This window comes from Amblyraja radiata, chromosome 1, assembly GCF_010909765.2.
Source record: "Amblyraja radiata isolate CabotCenter1 chromosome 1, sAmbRad1.1.pri, whole genome shotgun sequence".
NCBI classification, from domain to species: Eukaryota; Metazoa; Chordata; class Chondrichthyes; order Rajiformes; family Rajidae; genus Amblyraja; species Amblyraja radiata.
This window is the reverse complement of record NC_045956.1, coordinates 184,757,818-184,776,072: the sequence shown is the minus strand read 5'-3', so window position 1 is coordinate 184,776,072 and position 18,255 is coordinate 184,757,818. Positions and strand designations below refer to the sequence as shown.

The following is an 18,255-nucleotide window of genomic DNA, read 5'->3' as shown; positions in this document are numbered from 1 at the left end:
GAGGGAGATAGAGTGGGAGAGAGAGATGGAGAGAGAGAAGGAGAGAGAGGGAGAGGGAGAGGGGGGGAGGGAGAGGGAGATGGAGAGGGAGAGCGAGGGGTGAGGGAGAGCGAGAGAGGGAGAGATGGAGAAGGAGAGGGAGAGAGAGGGAGAGGGTCTTCCCAATGTTGGAGCCTGCATCAAAGATCAGCCATGATCACAATAAATGGCGGTGCTGGCTCGAAGGGCCAAATGGCCTCCTCCCACACCTATTGTCTATTTCCTATATTAACACTATCCTATACACACTGGGGACAATTTACAATTCTTGACCAAAGCCTATTAACCTGTGAACCTGTACGTCTTTGGAGTGTGGGAGGAAACCAGAGCACCCGGAGGAAACCCACCCAGGTCACGGGGAGAGAACGTACAAACTCCGTACAGACAGCACCCGTAGTCAGGATCGAACCCGGGTCCCCGGCGCTGTGAGGCAGCAACTCTACCGCTGCCCCACCATGCTAACCCACCCACTCTCTGTCATTTCATCTGCTCCTCCAACAACCTCCACAGATGCTGCTGCACCAGCTGAGTTTCTCCAGCAATTTTGTCTACCTTCGATTTTCCAGCATCTGCAGTTCCTTCTTGAACAGTTTCAATCCATGATCCGTTTAGGTTTGGGAACAGCTCCCTCCAAGACCAGCAAGAAATTCCAGGGAATTGTGGACGCAGCCCAAACCATCATGCAAACCAACCTCCCTTCCATTGACTCCATCGGACTTTGCTGGCTTTATCTTGCACTAAGTGTTATACATGTTATTCATAGACAATAGGTGCAGGAGTAGGCCATTCGGCCCTTCGAGCCTGCACCGCCATTCAATACGATCATGGCTGATCATCCAACTCAGTATCCTGTACCTGCCTTCTCTCCATACCCCCTGATCCCTTTAGCCACAAGGGCCACATCTAACTCCCTCTTAAATATAGCCAATGAACTGGCCTCAACTACCTTCTGTGGCAGAGAATCCCACAGATTCACCACTCTCTGTGTGAAAAATGTTTTTCTCATCTCGGTCCTAAAAGATTTCCCCCTTATCCTTAAACTGTGACCCCTTGTTCTGGACTTCCCCAACATCGGGAACAATCTTCCTGCATCTAGCCTGTCCAACCCCTTAAGAATTTTATAAGTTTCTATAATTTCTATATCACCTCTATCATGTGTTGTCTTTCCGCTGACTGGTTAGCACGCAACAGAAGCTTTTGACTGTACCTCGGTACACGTGACAATAAACTAATCTAAACTAGGCTAAACTAAAAGGCTTAGTTTAGTTTAGTTTAGTTTAAAGATACAGTGCGAAACAGGCCCTTCGACCCATCATATCCGCACCGACCTGCGATCCCCGCACATTAACACTCTCCTACACACACACACACACTCGGGACAATTTACAATTTTCAGGAGCCAATTAACCTTCAAACCTGAACGTCTTTGGAGTGTGGGAGGAAACCGAAGATCTCGGAGAAAACCCACGCGGGTCACGGGGAGAACGTGCAAACTCCGTACAGACAGCGCCCGTGGTCGGGATTCGACCCGGGTCTCCTGCGCTGTGAGGCAGCAACTCTACCGCTGCGCCACCCCAAATTTCACCCATCCCTCAATCAGGCTCAGTCGTTCTGTCATTTTACCGGTGGCCATACACAAAGAGCAGAACGTAACCCGGACACTTTCTTTACCACTTCATGTTTGTTCCTTGCAGGAGGTTCTGCTGAAGAGGGCTGCTGACTTGGTGGAAGCCTTGTACGGAATGCCGCACACCAACCAGGTAGGAAAATAACAATGAGCCCGTTACTACCAGAGTGAGAAACAAAGTGCTGGATCAACTCAGCGGGTCAGGCAGCATCTCTGGAGGAAAAGGAATTGGTGACGTTTCGGGTCGAGACCCTTCCTCTGCAGTTCCTTCCTGCACGTTACTGGAGTAGGCTCTGAGGAGACAAACAGGCCCTTCGGCCCATCCCACCCCTTCCGGCCAAAATGCCTCCCCAATGCTAGTCCCATTTACTTGCGTTTGGCCCATATTCCTCCAAACCTTTCCTATCCATGTGCCTGTCCAAATGTCTTCCAAAAGTTCTTATAGAAACTTACAAAATTCTTACAATCAGGCTGTCCGCAGTGTACAGATACATGATAGACGTAATATAGAAATTATAGAAACTTATAAAATCCTTAAGGGGTTGGACAGGCTAGATGCAGGAAGATTGTTCCCGATGTTGGGGAAGTCCAGAACAAGGGGTCACAGTTTAAGGATAAGGGGGGAAATCTTTTAGGACCGAGATGAGGAAAACATTTTTCACACAGAGAGTGGTGAATCTGTGGAACTCACTGCCACAGAGGGCGGTGGAGGCAGGTTCTCTGGATACTTTCAAGAGAGAGCTAGATAGGGCTCTTAAAGATAGAGGAGTCAGGGGATATGGAGAGAAGGCAGGAACGGGGTACTGATTGGGGATGATCAGCCATGATCACATTGAATGGCGGTGCTGGCTCGAAGGGCCGAATGGCCTCCTCCTGCACCAATTGTCTATTGTTTATAAAACCCACGCAGGTCACGGGGGGAACGTATAAGCAAGCATCTGTAGTCAGGGTCGCTGGCGGTGTGAGGCAGCAACTCTACCGCTGCGCCACCGTGCCACCCTGGGCGTGCCACCATTTTGGATCTTGCGGTTGGCTTGTTTCCACAATTTATGTTCTCCTTGTGAATTTTCCCGGCAGGAGATCATCCTGAAGAGGGCCGCGGACATCGCAGAAGCTCTGTACAGCGTTCCGCGGAGCCACAACCAGCTGCCGCTGCTGGGCACCGCCTCCGGGCACGCCGGCATGATGGGGGTGAACTCCTTCGGTGGCCAATTAGCCGTCAACATCTCGGAGACTTCGCAGGCCAGCGACCAAGGTTTGATACTCCCATCCACCCCAGCCCCCCTCTCGTCCACTATTGTGTGTAAGATAGTCATAAGGTCATAAGGAATAGGAGTAGAATTAGGCCATTCGGCCCATCAAGTCTACTCCGCCATTTAATCGTGGCTGATCTATCTTTCCCTCCCAACCCAATTCTCCTGCCTTCTCCCCATAACCTCTGACACCCGTACTAATCAAGATGCTATCTGCCTTAAAAATATCCACTGACTTGGCCTCCACAGCCTTCTGTGGCAAATAATTCAACAGATTCACCACCCTCTGACTAAAGAAATTCTCCTCATCTCCTTCCTAAAAGACCGTCGTTTAATTCTGAATAGTGTTAGCAGGTCGGCTCGCACCTGGTGGGCCGAAGGGCCTGTTTCCGTGCTGCATCTATAAACTAAACAAAACATAAAGCTGGAGTAACTCAACGGGTCAGGCAGCATCTCTGGAGAGTAGGAAACCTTTCTTCAGACTGAGAGTCTGGGGATAAGGGAAACGAGAGATATAGACGGTGATGTGGAGAGATATGGAACAAATGAATGAAAGATATGCAAACATGTAACGCTGATAAAGGAAACAGGCCGTTGTCAGCTGTGGGCTGGGTGAAAACGAGTTACAGACAATGAGACTCAACAAGACGACTTTGAAGCTGGGACGATGGGTGGGGGATGGATAGAGAGAGAGGGAAAGCAAGGGTTACTTGTAGTTAGAGAAGTCAATGTTCATACCGCTGGGGTGTAAGCTGCCCAAGGTGCTGTTCCTCCAATTGGCGCTGGGCCTCACTCTGACAGTGGAGGAGGCCCAGGACAGAAAGGTCAGTTTGGGGATGGGAGGGGGAGTTGAAACATAGAAACATAGAAACATAGAAACATAGACAATAGGTGCAGGAGTAGGCCATTCGGCCCTTCGAGCCTGCACCGCCATTCAATATGATCATGGCTGATCATCCAACTCAGTATCCCGTACCTGCCTTCTCTCCATACCCTCTGATCCCCTTAGCCACAAGGGCCACATCTAACTCCCTCTTAAATATAGCCAATGAACTGGCCTCGACTACCCTCTGTGGCAGAGAGTTCCAGAGATTCACCACTCTCTGTGTGAAAAAAGTTCTTCTCATCTCGGTTTTAAAGGATTTCCCCCTTATCCTTAAGCTGTGACCCCTTGTCCTGGACTTCCCCAACATCGGGAGCAATCTTCCTGCATCTAGCCTGTCCAACCCCTTAAGAATTTTGTAAGTTTCTATAACATCCCCTCTCAATCTCCTAAATTCTAGAGAGTATAAACCAAGTCTATCCAGTCTTTCTTGTGAAGTGTTTGGAAACCGGGAGATCAGGTAGGTCCACGCGGGCTGAGCAAGGCGGGCATTCCCCACCCTTGCTCTTTTCACTTATCACAGATGGTGTTTATGTGTGTGTTTATATGTGTGTGTTTGTGCGTGTTTATATATATATGTGTGTGCGTGTGTGTGTGAGTATGCGTATGTGTGTGTGTGTGTGAGTATGCGTATGTGTGTGTGTGTGTGAGTATGCGTATGTGTGTTTGTGAGTGTGTGAGTGTGTGATTTTGTATATGTGATGTGTGTGTGTATGAGTGTGAGCACGTGTGACCATATGTGTGTGTGAGTGCGTGTGTGTGTGCGTGACCATGTGTGTCTGTGACCATGTGTGCATGTGTGTGTGTGCAAGCGTGTGTGTGTGCGTGACCATGTGTGTCTGTTTGCATGTGAGTGTGTGACCGTGTGTTGGTGTGAGTATGTGTGTGTTGATGTGAGTGCGTGAGTGTGTTGGTGTGTGAGTGTGTGTGTGTGTAGGTGTGAGTTGGTGTGTGTCTGTTGGTGTGTGTCGGTGTGAGTGTGAGTGTGTGTTGGTGTGTGTGTGAGTGTGTGTTGGAGTTGGTGTGAGTGCGTGTGTGTGTTGGCCTGAGTGTGAGTGTGTTGGTGTGAGTGTGTGTTGGTGTGTGTGAGTGAGTGTGTATTGGTGTGAGTGTGTTGGTGTGAGCGTGTGTCGGTGTGAGTGAGTGTTGGTGTGAGTGTGTGTTGGTGTGAGTGTGTGTTGAAGTGAGTGTGTGTTGAAGTGAGTGTGTGTCGGTGTGAGTGTGTATCGGTGTGAGTGCGTTGGTGTGAGTGTGTGTGGGTGTGAGTGTGTGTTGGTGTGAGTGTGTGTGTGTGTGTTGATGTTAGTGTGTGTTGGTGTGAGTGTGTGTTGGTGTGAGTGTGTGTGAGTGAGTGTGTGTTGGTGTGAGTGTGTGTTGGTGTGTGTGAGTGTGTGTTGGTGTGTGTGAGTGTGTGTCGGTGTGTGTGTGTTGGTGTGAGTGTGTGTTGGTGTGAGTGTGTGTCGGTGTGAGTGTGTGTTGGTGTGAGTGTGTGTTGAAGTGAGTGTGTGTTGGTGTGAGTGTGTGTTGGTGTGAGTGTGTTGGTGTGAGTGTGTGTTGAAGTGAGTGTGTGTCGGTGTGAGTGTGTATCGGTGAGTGCGTTGGTGTGAGTGTGTGTGGGTGTGAGTGTGTGTTGGTGTGAGTGTGTGTGTGTGTTGGTGTGAGTGTGTGTTGGTGTGAGTGTGGGTTGGTGTGAGTGTGTGTGTGTGTTGGTGTGAGTGTGTGTTGGTGTGTGTGAGTGTGTGTTGGTGTGTGTGAGTGTGTGTCGGTGTGAGTGTGTGTTGGTGTGAGTGTGTGTTGGTGTGAGTGTGTGTCGGTGTGAGTGTGTGTTGGTGTGAGTGTGTGTTGAAGTGAGTGTGTGTTGGTGTGAGTGTGTGTTGGTGTGAGTGTGTTGGTGTGAGTGTGTGTTGAAGTGAGTGTGTGTCGGTGTGAGTGTGTGTCGGTGTGAGTGTGTGTCGGTGTGAGTGTGTGTTGGTGTGAGTGTGAGTGTGTGTGTGTGTGTGTGTGGGTGTGAGTGTGTGTTGGTGTGAGTGTGTTGGTGTGAGTGTGAGTGTGTGTCGGTGTGAGTGTGTGTTGGTGTGAGTGTGTGTCGGTGTGAGTGTGTGTCGGTGTGAGTGTGTGTGTGCCCCCCATGCCTGACGCTGCCCTCTCTCCCGCAGGTTACTCCCGCAACACCAACAGTGTCTCCCCACGGGGCTACGTGAGCAGCTCGACGCCGCAGCAGGGCGGCTATGGCAGCGGCAGCATGAACGGCTACGGTGGCAGCGCCATGGGCAACCTGGGCATACCGGGCTCCCCAAACTTCCTCAACGGCTCCACCGCCAACTCTCCCTACGCCAGTAAGTCAGCAAGGAGTTGGCACGAGCATTGCTTACCCCAGGACAGAATGAATGAATGAATGAGTGAATGATACTTAATTATCACATGTGACAATGCGTATCACAGTGAGATTCACAAGGTATGCAAAGAGGGGCCACTTAAAGGGCACTGACATAGTTACAGAGTGTTCAATGTAGTCCCAAATCCGACCCCCCCCCCTCTCTCTCCAACCCCCCCTCTCTCTCTCCGATGCACCCACCCCCCCCCCCCCCCGATCCGACTCCCCCCCCCCCCCCCCCACTCGTTGTCGTGGAGTGTGACCAATCAACATCTGCAGTGAGCGAGCTCTACCTAGAATGTAGAATTATAATATAACTAGAATACTAAAACAGGGATGTAATGCTGAGGCTCTATAAGACGCTGGTTCGGCCGCATTTGGAATATTGTGAGCAATTTTGGGCCCCGTATCTGAGGAAGGATGTGCTGGCTCTGGAGAGGGTCCAGAGGAGGTTTACAAGAATGATCCCAGGAATGAGTGGGTTAACCTATGATGAGCGTTTGACGACACTGGGCCTGTACTCGCTGGAGTTTAGAAGGATGAGAGGGCACCTCATTGAAAAGTGAATAGTGAACTACCGAATAGTGAAAGGCTTGGATAGAGTGGATGTGGAGAGGATGTTTCCACTAGTGGGAGAGTCTAGGACTAGAGGTCACAGCCTCAGAATAAAAGGACGTTTTTTTAGGAAGGAGGAATTTCTTTAGTCAGAGGGTGGTGAATCTGTGGAATTCTTTGCCACAGAAGGCTGCGGAGGCCAAGTCAGTGATATTTTTGAGGCAGAGATAGACAGATTCTTGATTAGCGCGGGTGTCAGGGGTGATGGGGAGAAGGCAGGAGAATGGGGTTAGGAGAGATAGGTCAGCCATGATTGAATGGCGGAGTAGACTTGATGGGCCGAATGGCCTAATTCTGCTCCTATCATTTATGAACATGTATATAAACATCAAACTAGTTGTGAACAGGTGATTGATGGTTGGTGGGCCGAAGGGCCTGTTTCCCCATTAAAGCTCTGAACTAAACATAGAACTGGTGTGAATGGATGATTGATGGTCTGTGTGGACTCAGTGGGCCGAAGGGCCTGTCTCCGCGCTGTATCTCTAAACTAAACATAGAACTAGATGTTTAGTTAATGGTCCCTCTGGAAATTGCCCGTCATGTGTAATGAGTGTTTGGGAGAGTGGTCTCCATGAGCTGAAGGGCCTGTTTCCATTTATCTCTAAACCAAGCAAAGAGTTGGTTGTCAATGAGATCGCGGGTCGGTGCGGACCCGGTGGGCCGAAGGGCCTGTTTTTGTGCTGTATCTCTAAACTAAACTACACTGAAAAAAACATAGAAACAGTTGTGAATGGGTGATCGCTGGTTGGCACGGATACGGTGGGCCGAAGGGCCTGTTTCCACGTATCTCTGGTGTGAATGGGTGATCGATGCGATGGTCGGCACGGACTGTGTGGGCTGAAGGGCCTGTTTCCTCACCGTATCTCTAAACTGAATATAGAACTCACTGTGAACCGGTGATCGCTGGTAGGCGCGGGCTCGGTGTGCCGCAGGGCCAGCTTTCTTGCCGTTAAGGGCCTGTCCCACCAGCATGCGATTGCACGCGTCTAGCGCGACCAAACGGAAGCGGAGTTCGCACTTAGTTCGCGGTAAGTTCGCGCAAAGTTCGCGCGTGACGTAATTTACGTCAAACTCACCAATCAGCTGGGCAGGAGGCGGGCCGACTGAATTTGGGCGTCGCACGGCGTCGGGCGGTGATGTCATCGCGCAACGCCACGCGCTAGGCGTACGCCGTCAAGACTCTGCGTACGACGTCAAGACGCTGCGTACGTCCGTCGAGACGCTGCGTACGGCCTCAATGCGGCTGCGGGCCGACAGGCCGTTGAGGCGCGGAATTTTCGGACAGTGCGAATTTTGGAGCCCCGCGCGATGTCGGGACCAGCCCCGCACAACTCCATACGGCTCCGCCGATCGAAGTGGGACCGGCCCCGCGAGGCCGTACGCCTCAAGCGACCACGTTTGGTCGTGCTAGACGCATGCAGTCGCATGCTGGTGGGACAGGCCCTTTTCTTTCAATATGTCAAGTTGAGTTGATCTCTCTCTCGGCGAGTGTGTCCACCGCAGTCACTCTCTCACTCGTTCCTCTCTGTGTCGTCTCCGCAGTCAAACAGAAGAGTGCGTTCGCCCCCGTGGTGCGGCCCCAGGCATCACCTCCCCCCACCTGCACCGGCTCCACTGGGAACAGCATGCAAGGTGAGCTCACACCATCCACCACTCATCAGCTTCAGCAGGCAGTGAAGGAAGCTAATGGCATGCTGGCCTTCGTAGCAAGAGGATCTGAGTATAGGAGCAAGGAGGACCTGCTGCAGTTGTACAGGGCCCCAGTGAGACCACACCTGGAGTATTGTGTGCAGTTTTGGTCCCCTAATTTGAGGAAGGACATTCTTGCTATTGAGGGGGTGCAGCGTAGGTTTACAAGGTTAATTCCCGGGATGGCGGGACTGTCATATACTGAGAGAATGGGTGGACTGGGCTTGTATTCACTGGAATTTATAAGGATGAGAGGATATCTGGTAGAAACTTAAGGGATTGGACAGGCTAGATGCAGGAAACATGGGGGAGTCCAGAACCAGGGACCATGGTGTAAGAATAAGGGGTAGGCCATTTAGGACTGAGAGAGTTTCACCCAGAGAGTTGTGAATCTGTGGAATTCTCTGCCACAGAGGGCAGTGGAGGCCGATTCACTGGATGTTTTCAAGAGAGAGTTAGATTTAGCTCTTAGGGCTAATGGAATCAAGGGATAATATGGGGAGAAAGCAGGAACGGGGTACTGATTTTGGATGATCATTGAATGGCGGTGCTGGCACGAAGGGTTGAACTCCTGCACCTATTGTCTATGTTTCTATGTTTACCATTGTCACCTGTACCGAGGTCTTTATCCCTTGTCCACAGGTCGACATTTGGGACTTTATTCCCTTGGAGCCCAGGAGGATGAGGGGTGATCTTATAGAGGCACACAGACGTCTCCAAAGACGGACAGGTTTGTAGGACAGGTACACAAAATTGCTGGAGAAACTCAGCGGGTGCAGCAGCATCTATGGAGCGAAGGAAATAGGCGACGTTTCGGGCCGAAACCCAATTGGCTTGGTATAAGTGTAAATTGTCCCTCGGATAGCGTTGGTGTGCGGGGATCACTGGTCGGCGAGGACTCGGTGGGCTGAAGGGCCAGTTATCGCGCTCCCTCTCTACCTAACTGAACCAAACTGAAAGAGGTGTACAAAATCATGAGAGGAATAGATTGGGTAGATGCACAGTCTTTTACCCAGAGTAAGGGAATCGAGAACTAAAAGACCTAGGTTTATGCCGTATTTAGAATAATGTGTTCAGTTTCGGTCAGCCTGTTATAGGAGTAGGTGTTGTCAAGCTGGAAAGGGTGCAGAGAAGATCTACCAGGATGCTTTACCAGGGTCTGAGCTGTTCTATTCCATGGAGCGCAGGAGGATGAGGGGTGATCTTATAGAGGTGTACAAAATCATGAGAGGAATAGATCGGGTAGATGCACAGAGTCTCTTGCCCAGAGTAGGGGAATCGAGGACCAGAGGACATGGGTTTAAGGTGAAGGGGAAAAGATTTAATAGGAACTTGAGGGGTAACTTTTTCACACAAAGTGTGAAAGGTAGTTGAGGCTGGGACTATCCCAATGTTTAAGAAACAGACAGGTCCATGGATAGGACAGGAAAAACGTTTTCACCCAAAGAGTTGTGAATCTGTGGAATTCTCTGCCTCAGAGGGCAGTGGAGGGCAATTCTCTCGATGCTTTCAAGAGAGAGTTAGATAGAGCTCTTAAAGATAGCGGAGTCAGGGGATATGGGAAGAAGGCAGGAACGGGGTACTGATTGGGGATGATCAGCCATGACCACATTGAATGGCGGTGCTGGCTCGAAGGGCCGAATGGCCTACTCCTGCACCTATTGTCTATTGTCTATTGACAGGTTTGGAGGGGTGAATGAATGAATAAGTTTATTGGCCAAGTATTCACATACAAGGAATTTGCCTTGGTGCTCCGCCCGCAAGTGACAACATGACATACATTGAGAGTTAGGAATGACTCATAAAACATTAAACATTAATAATAAAACATTATCGATTAAACATGTGAATTAAATGAAAAGGAGGCTACAGGTTTTTGGTTAGTGAGTAGAGCTACTACTCGTGGGGAAAACAACTGTTTTTATGTCTGACTGTGGCAGCTTTGACCAAACGCGGGCAGGTTGGGACTAGTGTAGCTGGGAGATGTTGGGCGGCGTGGGCAGGTTGGGACCAAGGGCCTGTTTACACGCCGTATCACTCTTTGACTCTAGGTGCAGTCTTGTTTTGCATGCTGTCCAAACAGATCTGACACACAGGCGGTCCCCGACATACATTTGAGTACATATGACAATAAAACACTCTTGGCTCTGGTGACTCTTGAGAAGAGATAATATGACATACACAGCATGGAAACAGGCCCTTCAGCCCAGCCTGCCCACACCGACCAATATGTCCCATCTACACTAAACCCACCTGCCTGCATTTGGCCCATATCCTTCCAAACCTGTCCGATCCATGTACCTGTCTAAATGTTTTCTCAACCTGAGGAGCACCTTCAGCAGCAGACTGGTTCCACCAAGATGCAGCACAGAACGCCACAGGAGATCCTTCTTCCCATGTGGCGATCAAACTGTACAACTCCTCCCCCTTCTGTGGGGTAGAGTGGAAAACATTAATCTAGAGGGAAATTAAAGGAAAATGAAAAGCGGAGACTTTGCTTCAAGAGGCTTAATTGCATGATATCATGGAGAGATGGCAGCAGTTAACTGCTCACCAGTTCTCTGACTTCACACCAGAATTAGCCGGCAGTTATACTGTGCAGTAAACAACTTTTGTTTTTTTGTTAGATACAACTAAATACGAAAATATACTATCGACCGCATGGGTATCAATTATTTCATTAGTCGTAACATACTTTTTATCGAAGTTAATCTTATTCAACAACAGATGGTTAATACAAGTCAAACACAGCACCTTGACATTATTCTATCTCACCTTTTAGGTGGGCCGCGCCACCATCCCCTCTCCGAGCCAATCATGAGCCCCCCCCCCCATCTACAGTAACATTTCTACTGTACTGGCGGTAGGTGGTCTACTGACAACCCAAATTCAACCGACCCTGGTTGTGTGGCAATAAAATTATATCTATCTATCTATCTATCTACTGTAATTTCCCACAGAAAAAAAACAAGCTTCGTTATCTCCTTCTACTATTTCATGTTTACATTTACCATCCACCCTCCAACACGTTCCTACACACAAGGCAATACGTCTAAACTTACATAGCCGATTCCCACGGACCTCTTCTGCACCTGGTCAACGAGAGACGCCAATTGCCAGATCCACACACCCTTTCGTTACAGCTGATTTACATCGGCGAGACTAAGCGGAGGTTGGGCGATCGTTTCGCCGAACACCTCCACTCAGTCCACAATAACCTACCTGAACTCCCGGTGGCTCAGCACTTCAACTCCCCCTCCCATTCCCAATCCGACCTCTCTGTCCTGGGTCTCCTCCATTGCCAGAGTGAGCAACAGCGGAAATTGGAGGAACAGCACCTCATATTCCGTCTGGGGACCTTGCGTCCGGATGGCATTAACATTGAATTCTCCCAATTTTGCTAGTCCTTGCTGTCTCCTCCCCTTCCTCAACCCTCTAGCTGTCTCCTCCCACCCTCCCATCCGCCCGCCCTCGGGCTCCTCCTCCTCCCCTTTTCCTTCCTTCTCCCCCCCCCACCCCCCATCAGTCTGAAGAAGGGTTTCGGCCCGAAACGTCGCCTATTTCCTTCGCTCCATAGATGCTGCTGCACCCGCTTAGTTTCTCCAGCAATTTTGTGTACCTTTCGTTACCTTGTTCATTTCCAATCAAAATTTAGTCGTAAAGGATTTTTAAATTTTCTTCCACAGGCAGACTGACTCCCTTAACCCCCCTTTACCCCCCTTACCCAGACGCAACTAAATTTAAGGTAGCTCAAGTCAAGTCAAGTCAAGTCAAGAGAGTTTATTATCATGTGTCCCTGATAGGACAATGAAATTCTTGCTTGCTGCAGCACAACAGAACATAGTAGACATAAATAGAGAACAGTTCAGTTCAGTTCAATATACACATAAATAAATGGATAAAGTTCAATAGGCTGTTACAGATCAGAGTCTGTTTGTTGGTGAGTTTAATAGCCTGATGGCTGTGGGGAAGTAGCTATTCCTGAACCTGAATGTAACAGATTTCAGGCTCCTGTACCTTCTACCCGATGGTAGCGGAGAGGTGAGTGTGTGGCCAGGATGTCGTGGGTCTTTGAAGCCCTTCTTTTCCAAGTACCCTTTTTTGCTTCAGTCCACCCACTGCCACCTCCAGTTTAAATTCCATTTGGAATATTTTTGGAGGACCAGGAAAGCAACAACCAAGAACCCTCCCCGAACCAGGGGCCACAGTTTAAGAATAAGGAGTAAGCCATTTAGAACGGAGACGAGGAAACACTTTTTCTCACAGAGAGTGGTGAGTCTGTGGAATTCTCTGCCTCAGAGGGCGGTGGAGGCCGGTTCTCTGGATGCTTTCAAGAGAGAGCTAGATAGGGCTTAAAAATAGCGGAGTCAGGGGACATGGGGAGAAGGCAGGAACGGGGTACTGATTGGGGATGATCAGCCATGATTGAGAGGGGAACTTATAGAAACTTACAAAATTCTTAAGGGGTTGGACAGGCTAGATGCAGGAAGATTGTTCCCGATGTTGGGGAAGTCCAGAACAAGGGGTCACAGTTTAAGGTTAAAGGGGAAATCTTTTAGGACTGAGATGAGAAAAACATTTTTTACACAGAGAGTGGTGAATCTGTGGAATTCTCTGCCACAGAATGTAGTTGAGGCCAGTTCATTGGCTATAATTAAGATGGAGTTAGATGTGGCCCTTGTGGCTAAAGGGATCAGGGGATATGGAGAGAAGGCAGGTACGGGATACTGAGTTGGATGATCAGCCATGATCATATTGAATGGCGGTGCAGGCTCGAAGGGCCCGAATGGCCTACTCCTGCACCTATTGTCTATGTTTCTATGTTTCTATGATCATATTGAATGGTGGTGCTGGCTCGAAGGGCCGAATGGCCTCCTCCTGCACCTATTGTCTATTGTCTATTGTCTCCCATTCCCAATCATTGCACATCCCCAATTTGTTGTGTTTTGATGACCGTTGGCAGATCGGTTTCCCACCTGGGGTAAATAATGGTCTATCGTATCGTATCATTTCTTAAATATTGCGATAGTCCCGACAAGAGGTTGTTGTTTTGCCATTGTAGAGGGAGGAGGGGGAGAAAGCTGGGAGGAGGAAGGGAGCTCTCCAACCTGTCGTGAATCTAATGATGTAGCAAGGAACTGCAGAAGCTGGTTTAAACCTGAGTTAGACACAAAATGCTGGAGTAACTCAGCAGGACAGGCAGCATCTCTGGAGAGGAGGAACGGGTGTGACGTTTCGGGTCGGGAAGCGTCACCCATTCCTTCTCTCCAAAGATGCCGCCTGTCTGTCTATGGTTCAACGCCAGGATCTGCGGTTGCTTCCCACGCAGTCTAACGTGTGTTTCTCTTCCTCCCTCCACTTCCCAGCCATGTCCGGTCTGATAGTGCCGCCAAGAGGTTTGAAGAGCCGGCAGGAGAAGCAAGGAGCCTCAACAACGCGGGCAGCCCATGCTGGAGGCAATGCCAGAATCACACCTTCCATCATTTGCACCCACAACCTATCCTCCCTCCCCCCCTCCCCCCCCCTCCCCTCCCCCAACGTTCAAGATATTTCACCCCACTATCATAGTTTTGTTTCAACAGGGCGGCACGGTGGCGCAGTGGGTAGAGTTGCTGCCTTGCAGCATTCACAACGCCAGAGACCCAGGTTCGATCCTGGCCACGGGTGCTGCCTGTACGGAGTTTGTGCGTTCTCCCCGTGACCTGATTGGGTTTTTCTCCAGTAACTTCCGTTTCCTCCCCCACTCCTAAGACGTACAGGCTTGTAGGTTAATTGGCTCGGTACAAATGTAAAAACAAATTGTCCCCAGTGTGTGTGGGATAGTGTTAATGTGCGGGGATCGCTCTCCGCTGCGGACTCGGTGGGCCGAAGGGCCTGTCTTCACACTGTGTCTCCAAACTAAACCAAACTAAGCCTCTGGACCATTAGGGGATGATCATTTCTGAAGCAATTGAGATATTTTCAGTGATTGTCCATGAGTCTTCTAATCTAAGGCATCGAGCAGACTGAAGAAGGGTCTCGACCCAAAACGTCATCCATTCCTTCTCTCCAGAGATGCAGCCTGGCCCGCTGAGTTACTCCAGCATTTTGTGTCTATTTATGGAGTTGGACTGCATGTTTCTCCACCCTCCCCTCACCCTCCGACCCCTCACCGTCCGACCCCTCACCCTCCGACCCCTCACCCTCCGACCCCTCACCCTCCGACCCCTCAGCCTCCGACCCCTCACCCTCCGACCCCTCACCCTCCGACCCCTCACCCTCCCACCCCTCACCCTCGGAACCTTCACCCTCCGACCCCCTCACCCTCCGACCCCTCACCATCCGACCCCTCACCCTCCGACCCCTCACCCTCCGACCCCTCACCATCCGACCCCTCACCCTCCGACCCCTCACCCTCCAACCCCTCAACCTCCGACCTCTCACCCTCCGACCTCTCAACCTCCAACCCCTCAACCTCCGACCCCACACCCACTGACCCCTCAACCTCCAACCCTCACCCTCCGACCCCTCACCCACTGACCCCTCACCCGCTGACCCCTCACCCTCCGACCCCTCATCCTCCGACATCTCACCCTCCGATCCCTCACCCTCCGACCCCTCACCCTCCGACCCCAGGAGAAAGAAAGCGGGGCGGGAACCTGAGAGGGAAGCAATGGGAAGGAAAGAAAAGCCTTCTGTGGATCCATATTTACCCAAGCCAATTAGTTCATAAGGAATAGTGGTAGAATCAGGCCATTCGGCCCATCAAGTCTACTCCACCATTCAATCGTGGCTGATCTATCTCTCCCACCTAACCCCATTCTCCTGCCTTCGCCCCATAACCCCTGACACAATGAACCTACAAACCTGCACGTCTTTCTGGAGTGTGGGAGGAAACCGGAGCACCCGGAGAAAACCCACTCGGGTCACGGGGAGAAGGCACAAACTCCCTGCACGCAGCACCCGTAGTCAGGATCGAACCCTGGTCTCTGGCTCTGTGAGGCAGCAACTATGTGTATGTGATCTGTAACATCTATAGAAGCTGATGGTCAGCAATATGCCCAGTAGCCGTGTCCAATTTGTAAGCCAAAGCCTCAATCCTTTAAAAGGAAAATGTTGAGAGGAGGACATTATGGATGACACTGTGAAATACCGTACAAAATATCTGTGGAGAGGTGTTGCCAAAGTGACCTCAGCAAATGGGCGCAGCCGGTAGAGTTGCTGCCTCACGGCGCCAGAGACCCGGGTTCGATCCCAACTACGGGCAGAGTTTGTACGTTCTCTCCCCGTGAACTGCGTGGGTTTTCTCCGGGCGCTCCGGTTTCCTCCCACACTCCAAAGGCGTGCAGGTTTGCAAGCTGTGTAGAAACAAACTGCAGCTGCTGATAAACACAAGATGCTGGAGTAACTCAGCGGGACAGGGTTAAAGGCAGGTGCTGCCGCACAGCGCCAGAGATCCGGGTTCGAACCTGACTACGGGCGCTGTCTGTACGGAGTTTGTACGTTCTCTCCCCGTGACCTGCGTGGGTTTTCTCCGAGATCTTCGGTTTCCTCCCACACTCCAAATACGTGCGGGTTTGTTGGCTGTAAATTGTCCCCAGTGTGTGCGAGAGTGGCATAACTTAGAACTATTGTGAACCGATGATCGATGGTCGGCGTGGACTCGGTGGGCCGAAGGGCCTGTCTCCATGCTGTATCTCTAAACTAAACTGATTAGCAGATGCGAAAGTAAATCTGGACATCGCACAGGCACCAACTCGAAACCATGGCAACGCTAAACTCTACACCTTGGTAGGACAAATCAAAATAGGACGTACATGGTAAATGGTAGGGAATTGAAGAATGCAGTTGAACAGAGGGATCTGGGAATAACCTTGAAGGTGGAATCTCATATAGACAGGGTGGTAAAGAAAGCTTTTGGTATGCTGGCCTTTATAAATCAGAGCATTGAGTATAGAAGCTGGGATGTAATGTTAAAATTGTACAGAGCATTGGTGAGACCAATTCTGGAATATGGGGTACAATTTTGGTCGCCCAATTATAGGAAGGATGTCAACAAAATAGAGAGAGTACAGAGGAGATTTACTAGAATGTTGCCTGGGTTTCAACAACTAAGTTACAGAGAAAGGTTGAATAAGTTAGGTCTTTATTCTCTGGAGCGCAGAAGGTTAAGGGGGGACTTGATAGAGGTCTTTAAAATGATGAGAGGGATAGACAGAGTTGATGTGGACAAGCTTTTCACTTTGAGAATAGGGAAGATTCAAACAAGAGGACACGACTTCAGAATTAAGGGACAGAAGTTTAGGGGTAACATGAGGGGGAACTTCTTTACTCAGAGAGTGGTAGCTGTGTGGAATGAGCTTCCAGTGGAAGTGGTGGAGGCAGGTTCGTTGGTATCATTTAAAAATAAATTGGATAGGTATATGGATGAGAAGGGAATGGAGGGTTATGGTATGAGTGCAGGCAGGTGGGACTAAGGGAAAATAATTGTTTGGCACGGACTTGTAGGGCCGAGATGGCCTGTTTCCGTGCTGTAATTGTTATATGGTTATATGGTTAAACTTGAAGCCTTTTATTTTTCTCTACATCGGTGAGACCAAGCACAGGCTTGGCGATCGCTTCGCCCAACACCTCCGCTCAGTTCGCAATAACCAACCTGATCTCCCGGTGGCTCAGTGCTTCAACTCCCCCTCCCATTCCCACACTGGCCGTTCTGTCCTGGGCCTCCTCCATTGGCCAGAGTGAGTCCCACCGCAAATTGGAGGAGCAGCACCTCATATTTCACTTGGGTAGTTTACACCCCAGCGGTATGAACATTGACTTCTCTAATTTCAGGTAGTCCCTGCTTTCTCCCCCTCCCCTCCCCATTCCAGATCTCCCACATAGCCAGTCTCTTCCTTTCTTATTCCTGCCACAATAGACAATAGGTGCAGGAATAGGCCATTCGGCCCTTTTGAGTCCGCACCGCCATTTAATGTGATCATGGCTGATCATCCCCAATCAGTACCCCGTTCCTGCCTTCTCCCCATATCCCCTGACTCCGCTATTTTTAAGAGCCCTATCTAGCTCTCTCTTGAAAGCATCCAGAGAACCTGCCTCCACCGCCCTCTGAGGCAGAGAATTCCACAGACTCACCACTCTCTGTGAGAAAAAGTGTTTCCTCATCTCCGTTCTAAATGGCTTACTCCTTATTCTTAAACTGTGGCCCCTGGTTCTGGACTCCCCCAACATCGGGAACATGTTTCCTGCAACTCTCCTTCCCATTCCCACACTGGCCGTTCTACCACCCCCCGACATCAGTCTGAAGAAGGGTCTTAACCTGAAACGTTGCTTATTCCTTCTCTCCATAGATGCTGCATCACCCGTTGAGTTTCTCCAGCATTTTTTGTCTACTTTCAGGCCTTATATTTGGCCCGTTTTAATGGATCAAACTGAGGCTTTCACAAGTACGGAGTCACCAAAATGATTGGGAGAAATAATAATCCTGCAATCCATGTGGAAATCATACCCTCGTTTAGCGCTTAGAACAGTATAGCACGGAAACAGGCCCTTCGGCCCATAGTGTCTATGCCGAACAACTGGGTGGTTGTACAACAAAACGTTGTCCCTCGGGTTCCTTATAAATCTTTCCCCCATCACCTTAAACCTTTGCCCTCTGGTTCTTGATTCCCCTACTCTGGGTAAATGACTCACGCTCACAAGTTATAGAACTAGAATTAGGCCATTCGGCCCATCGAGTCTACTCTACCATTCAATCATGGCTGATCACTGCCTCCTAATCCCATTTTCCTGCCTT

At 50.1% G+C, this 18,255-nt stretch overlaps 1 protein-coding gene across 1 annotated transcript in view; it reads left to right on the top strand.

Annotated features, from left to right (window-relative positions):
* The window catches only part of LOC116987769 (transcription factor COE3-like), a 75,635-nt gene extending 60,358 nt beyond the window's left edge, over positions 1 to 15,277 (top strand). The window contains exons 5-10 of the mRNA XM_033044020.1: positions 1,681 to 1,799; positions 2,744 to 2,921; positions 5,959 to 6,138; positions 8,334 to 8,423; positions 9,123 to 9,210; positions 13,847 to 15,277. Coding sequence (XP_032899911.1) covers positions 1,681 to 1,799; positions 2,744 to 2,921; positions 5,959 to 6,138; positions 8,334 to 8,423; positions 9,123 to 9,172 — 617 coding nt within the window. The 3' untranslated portion in view covers positions 9,173 to 9,210; positions 13,847 to 15,277. The remainder of the gene's footprint in view (positions 1 to 1,680; positions 1,800 to 2,743; positions 2,922 to 5,958; positions 6,139 to 8,333; positions 8,424 to 9,122; positions 9,211 to 13,846) is intronic.
* Positions 15,278 to 18,255: the final 2,978 nt, after the last annotated feature.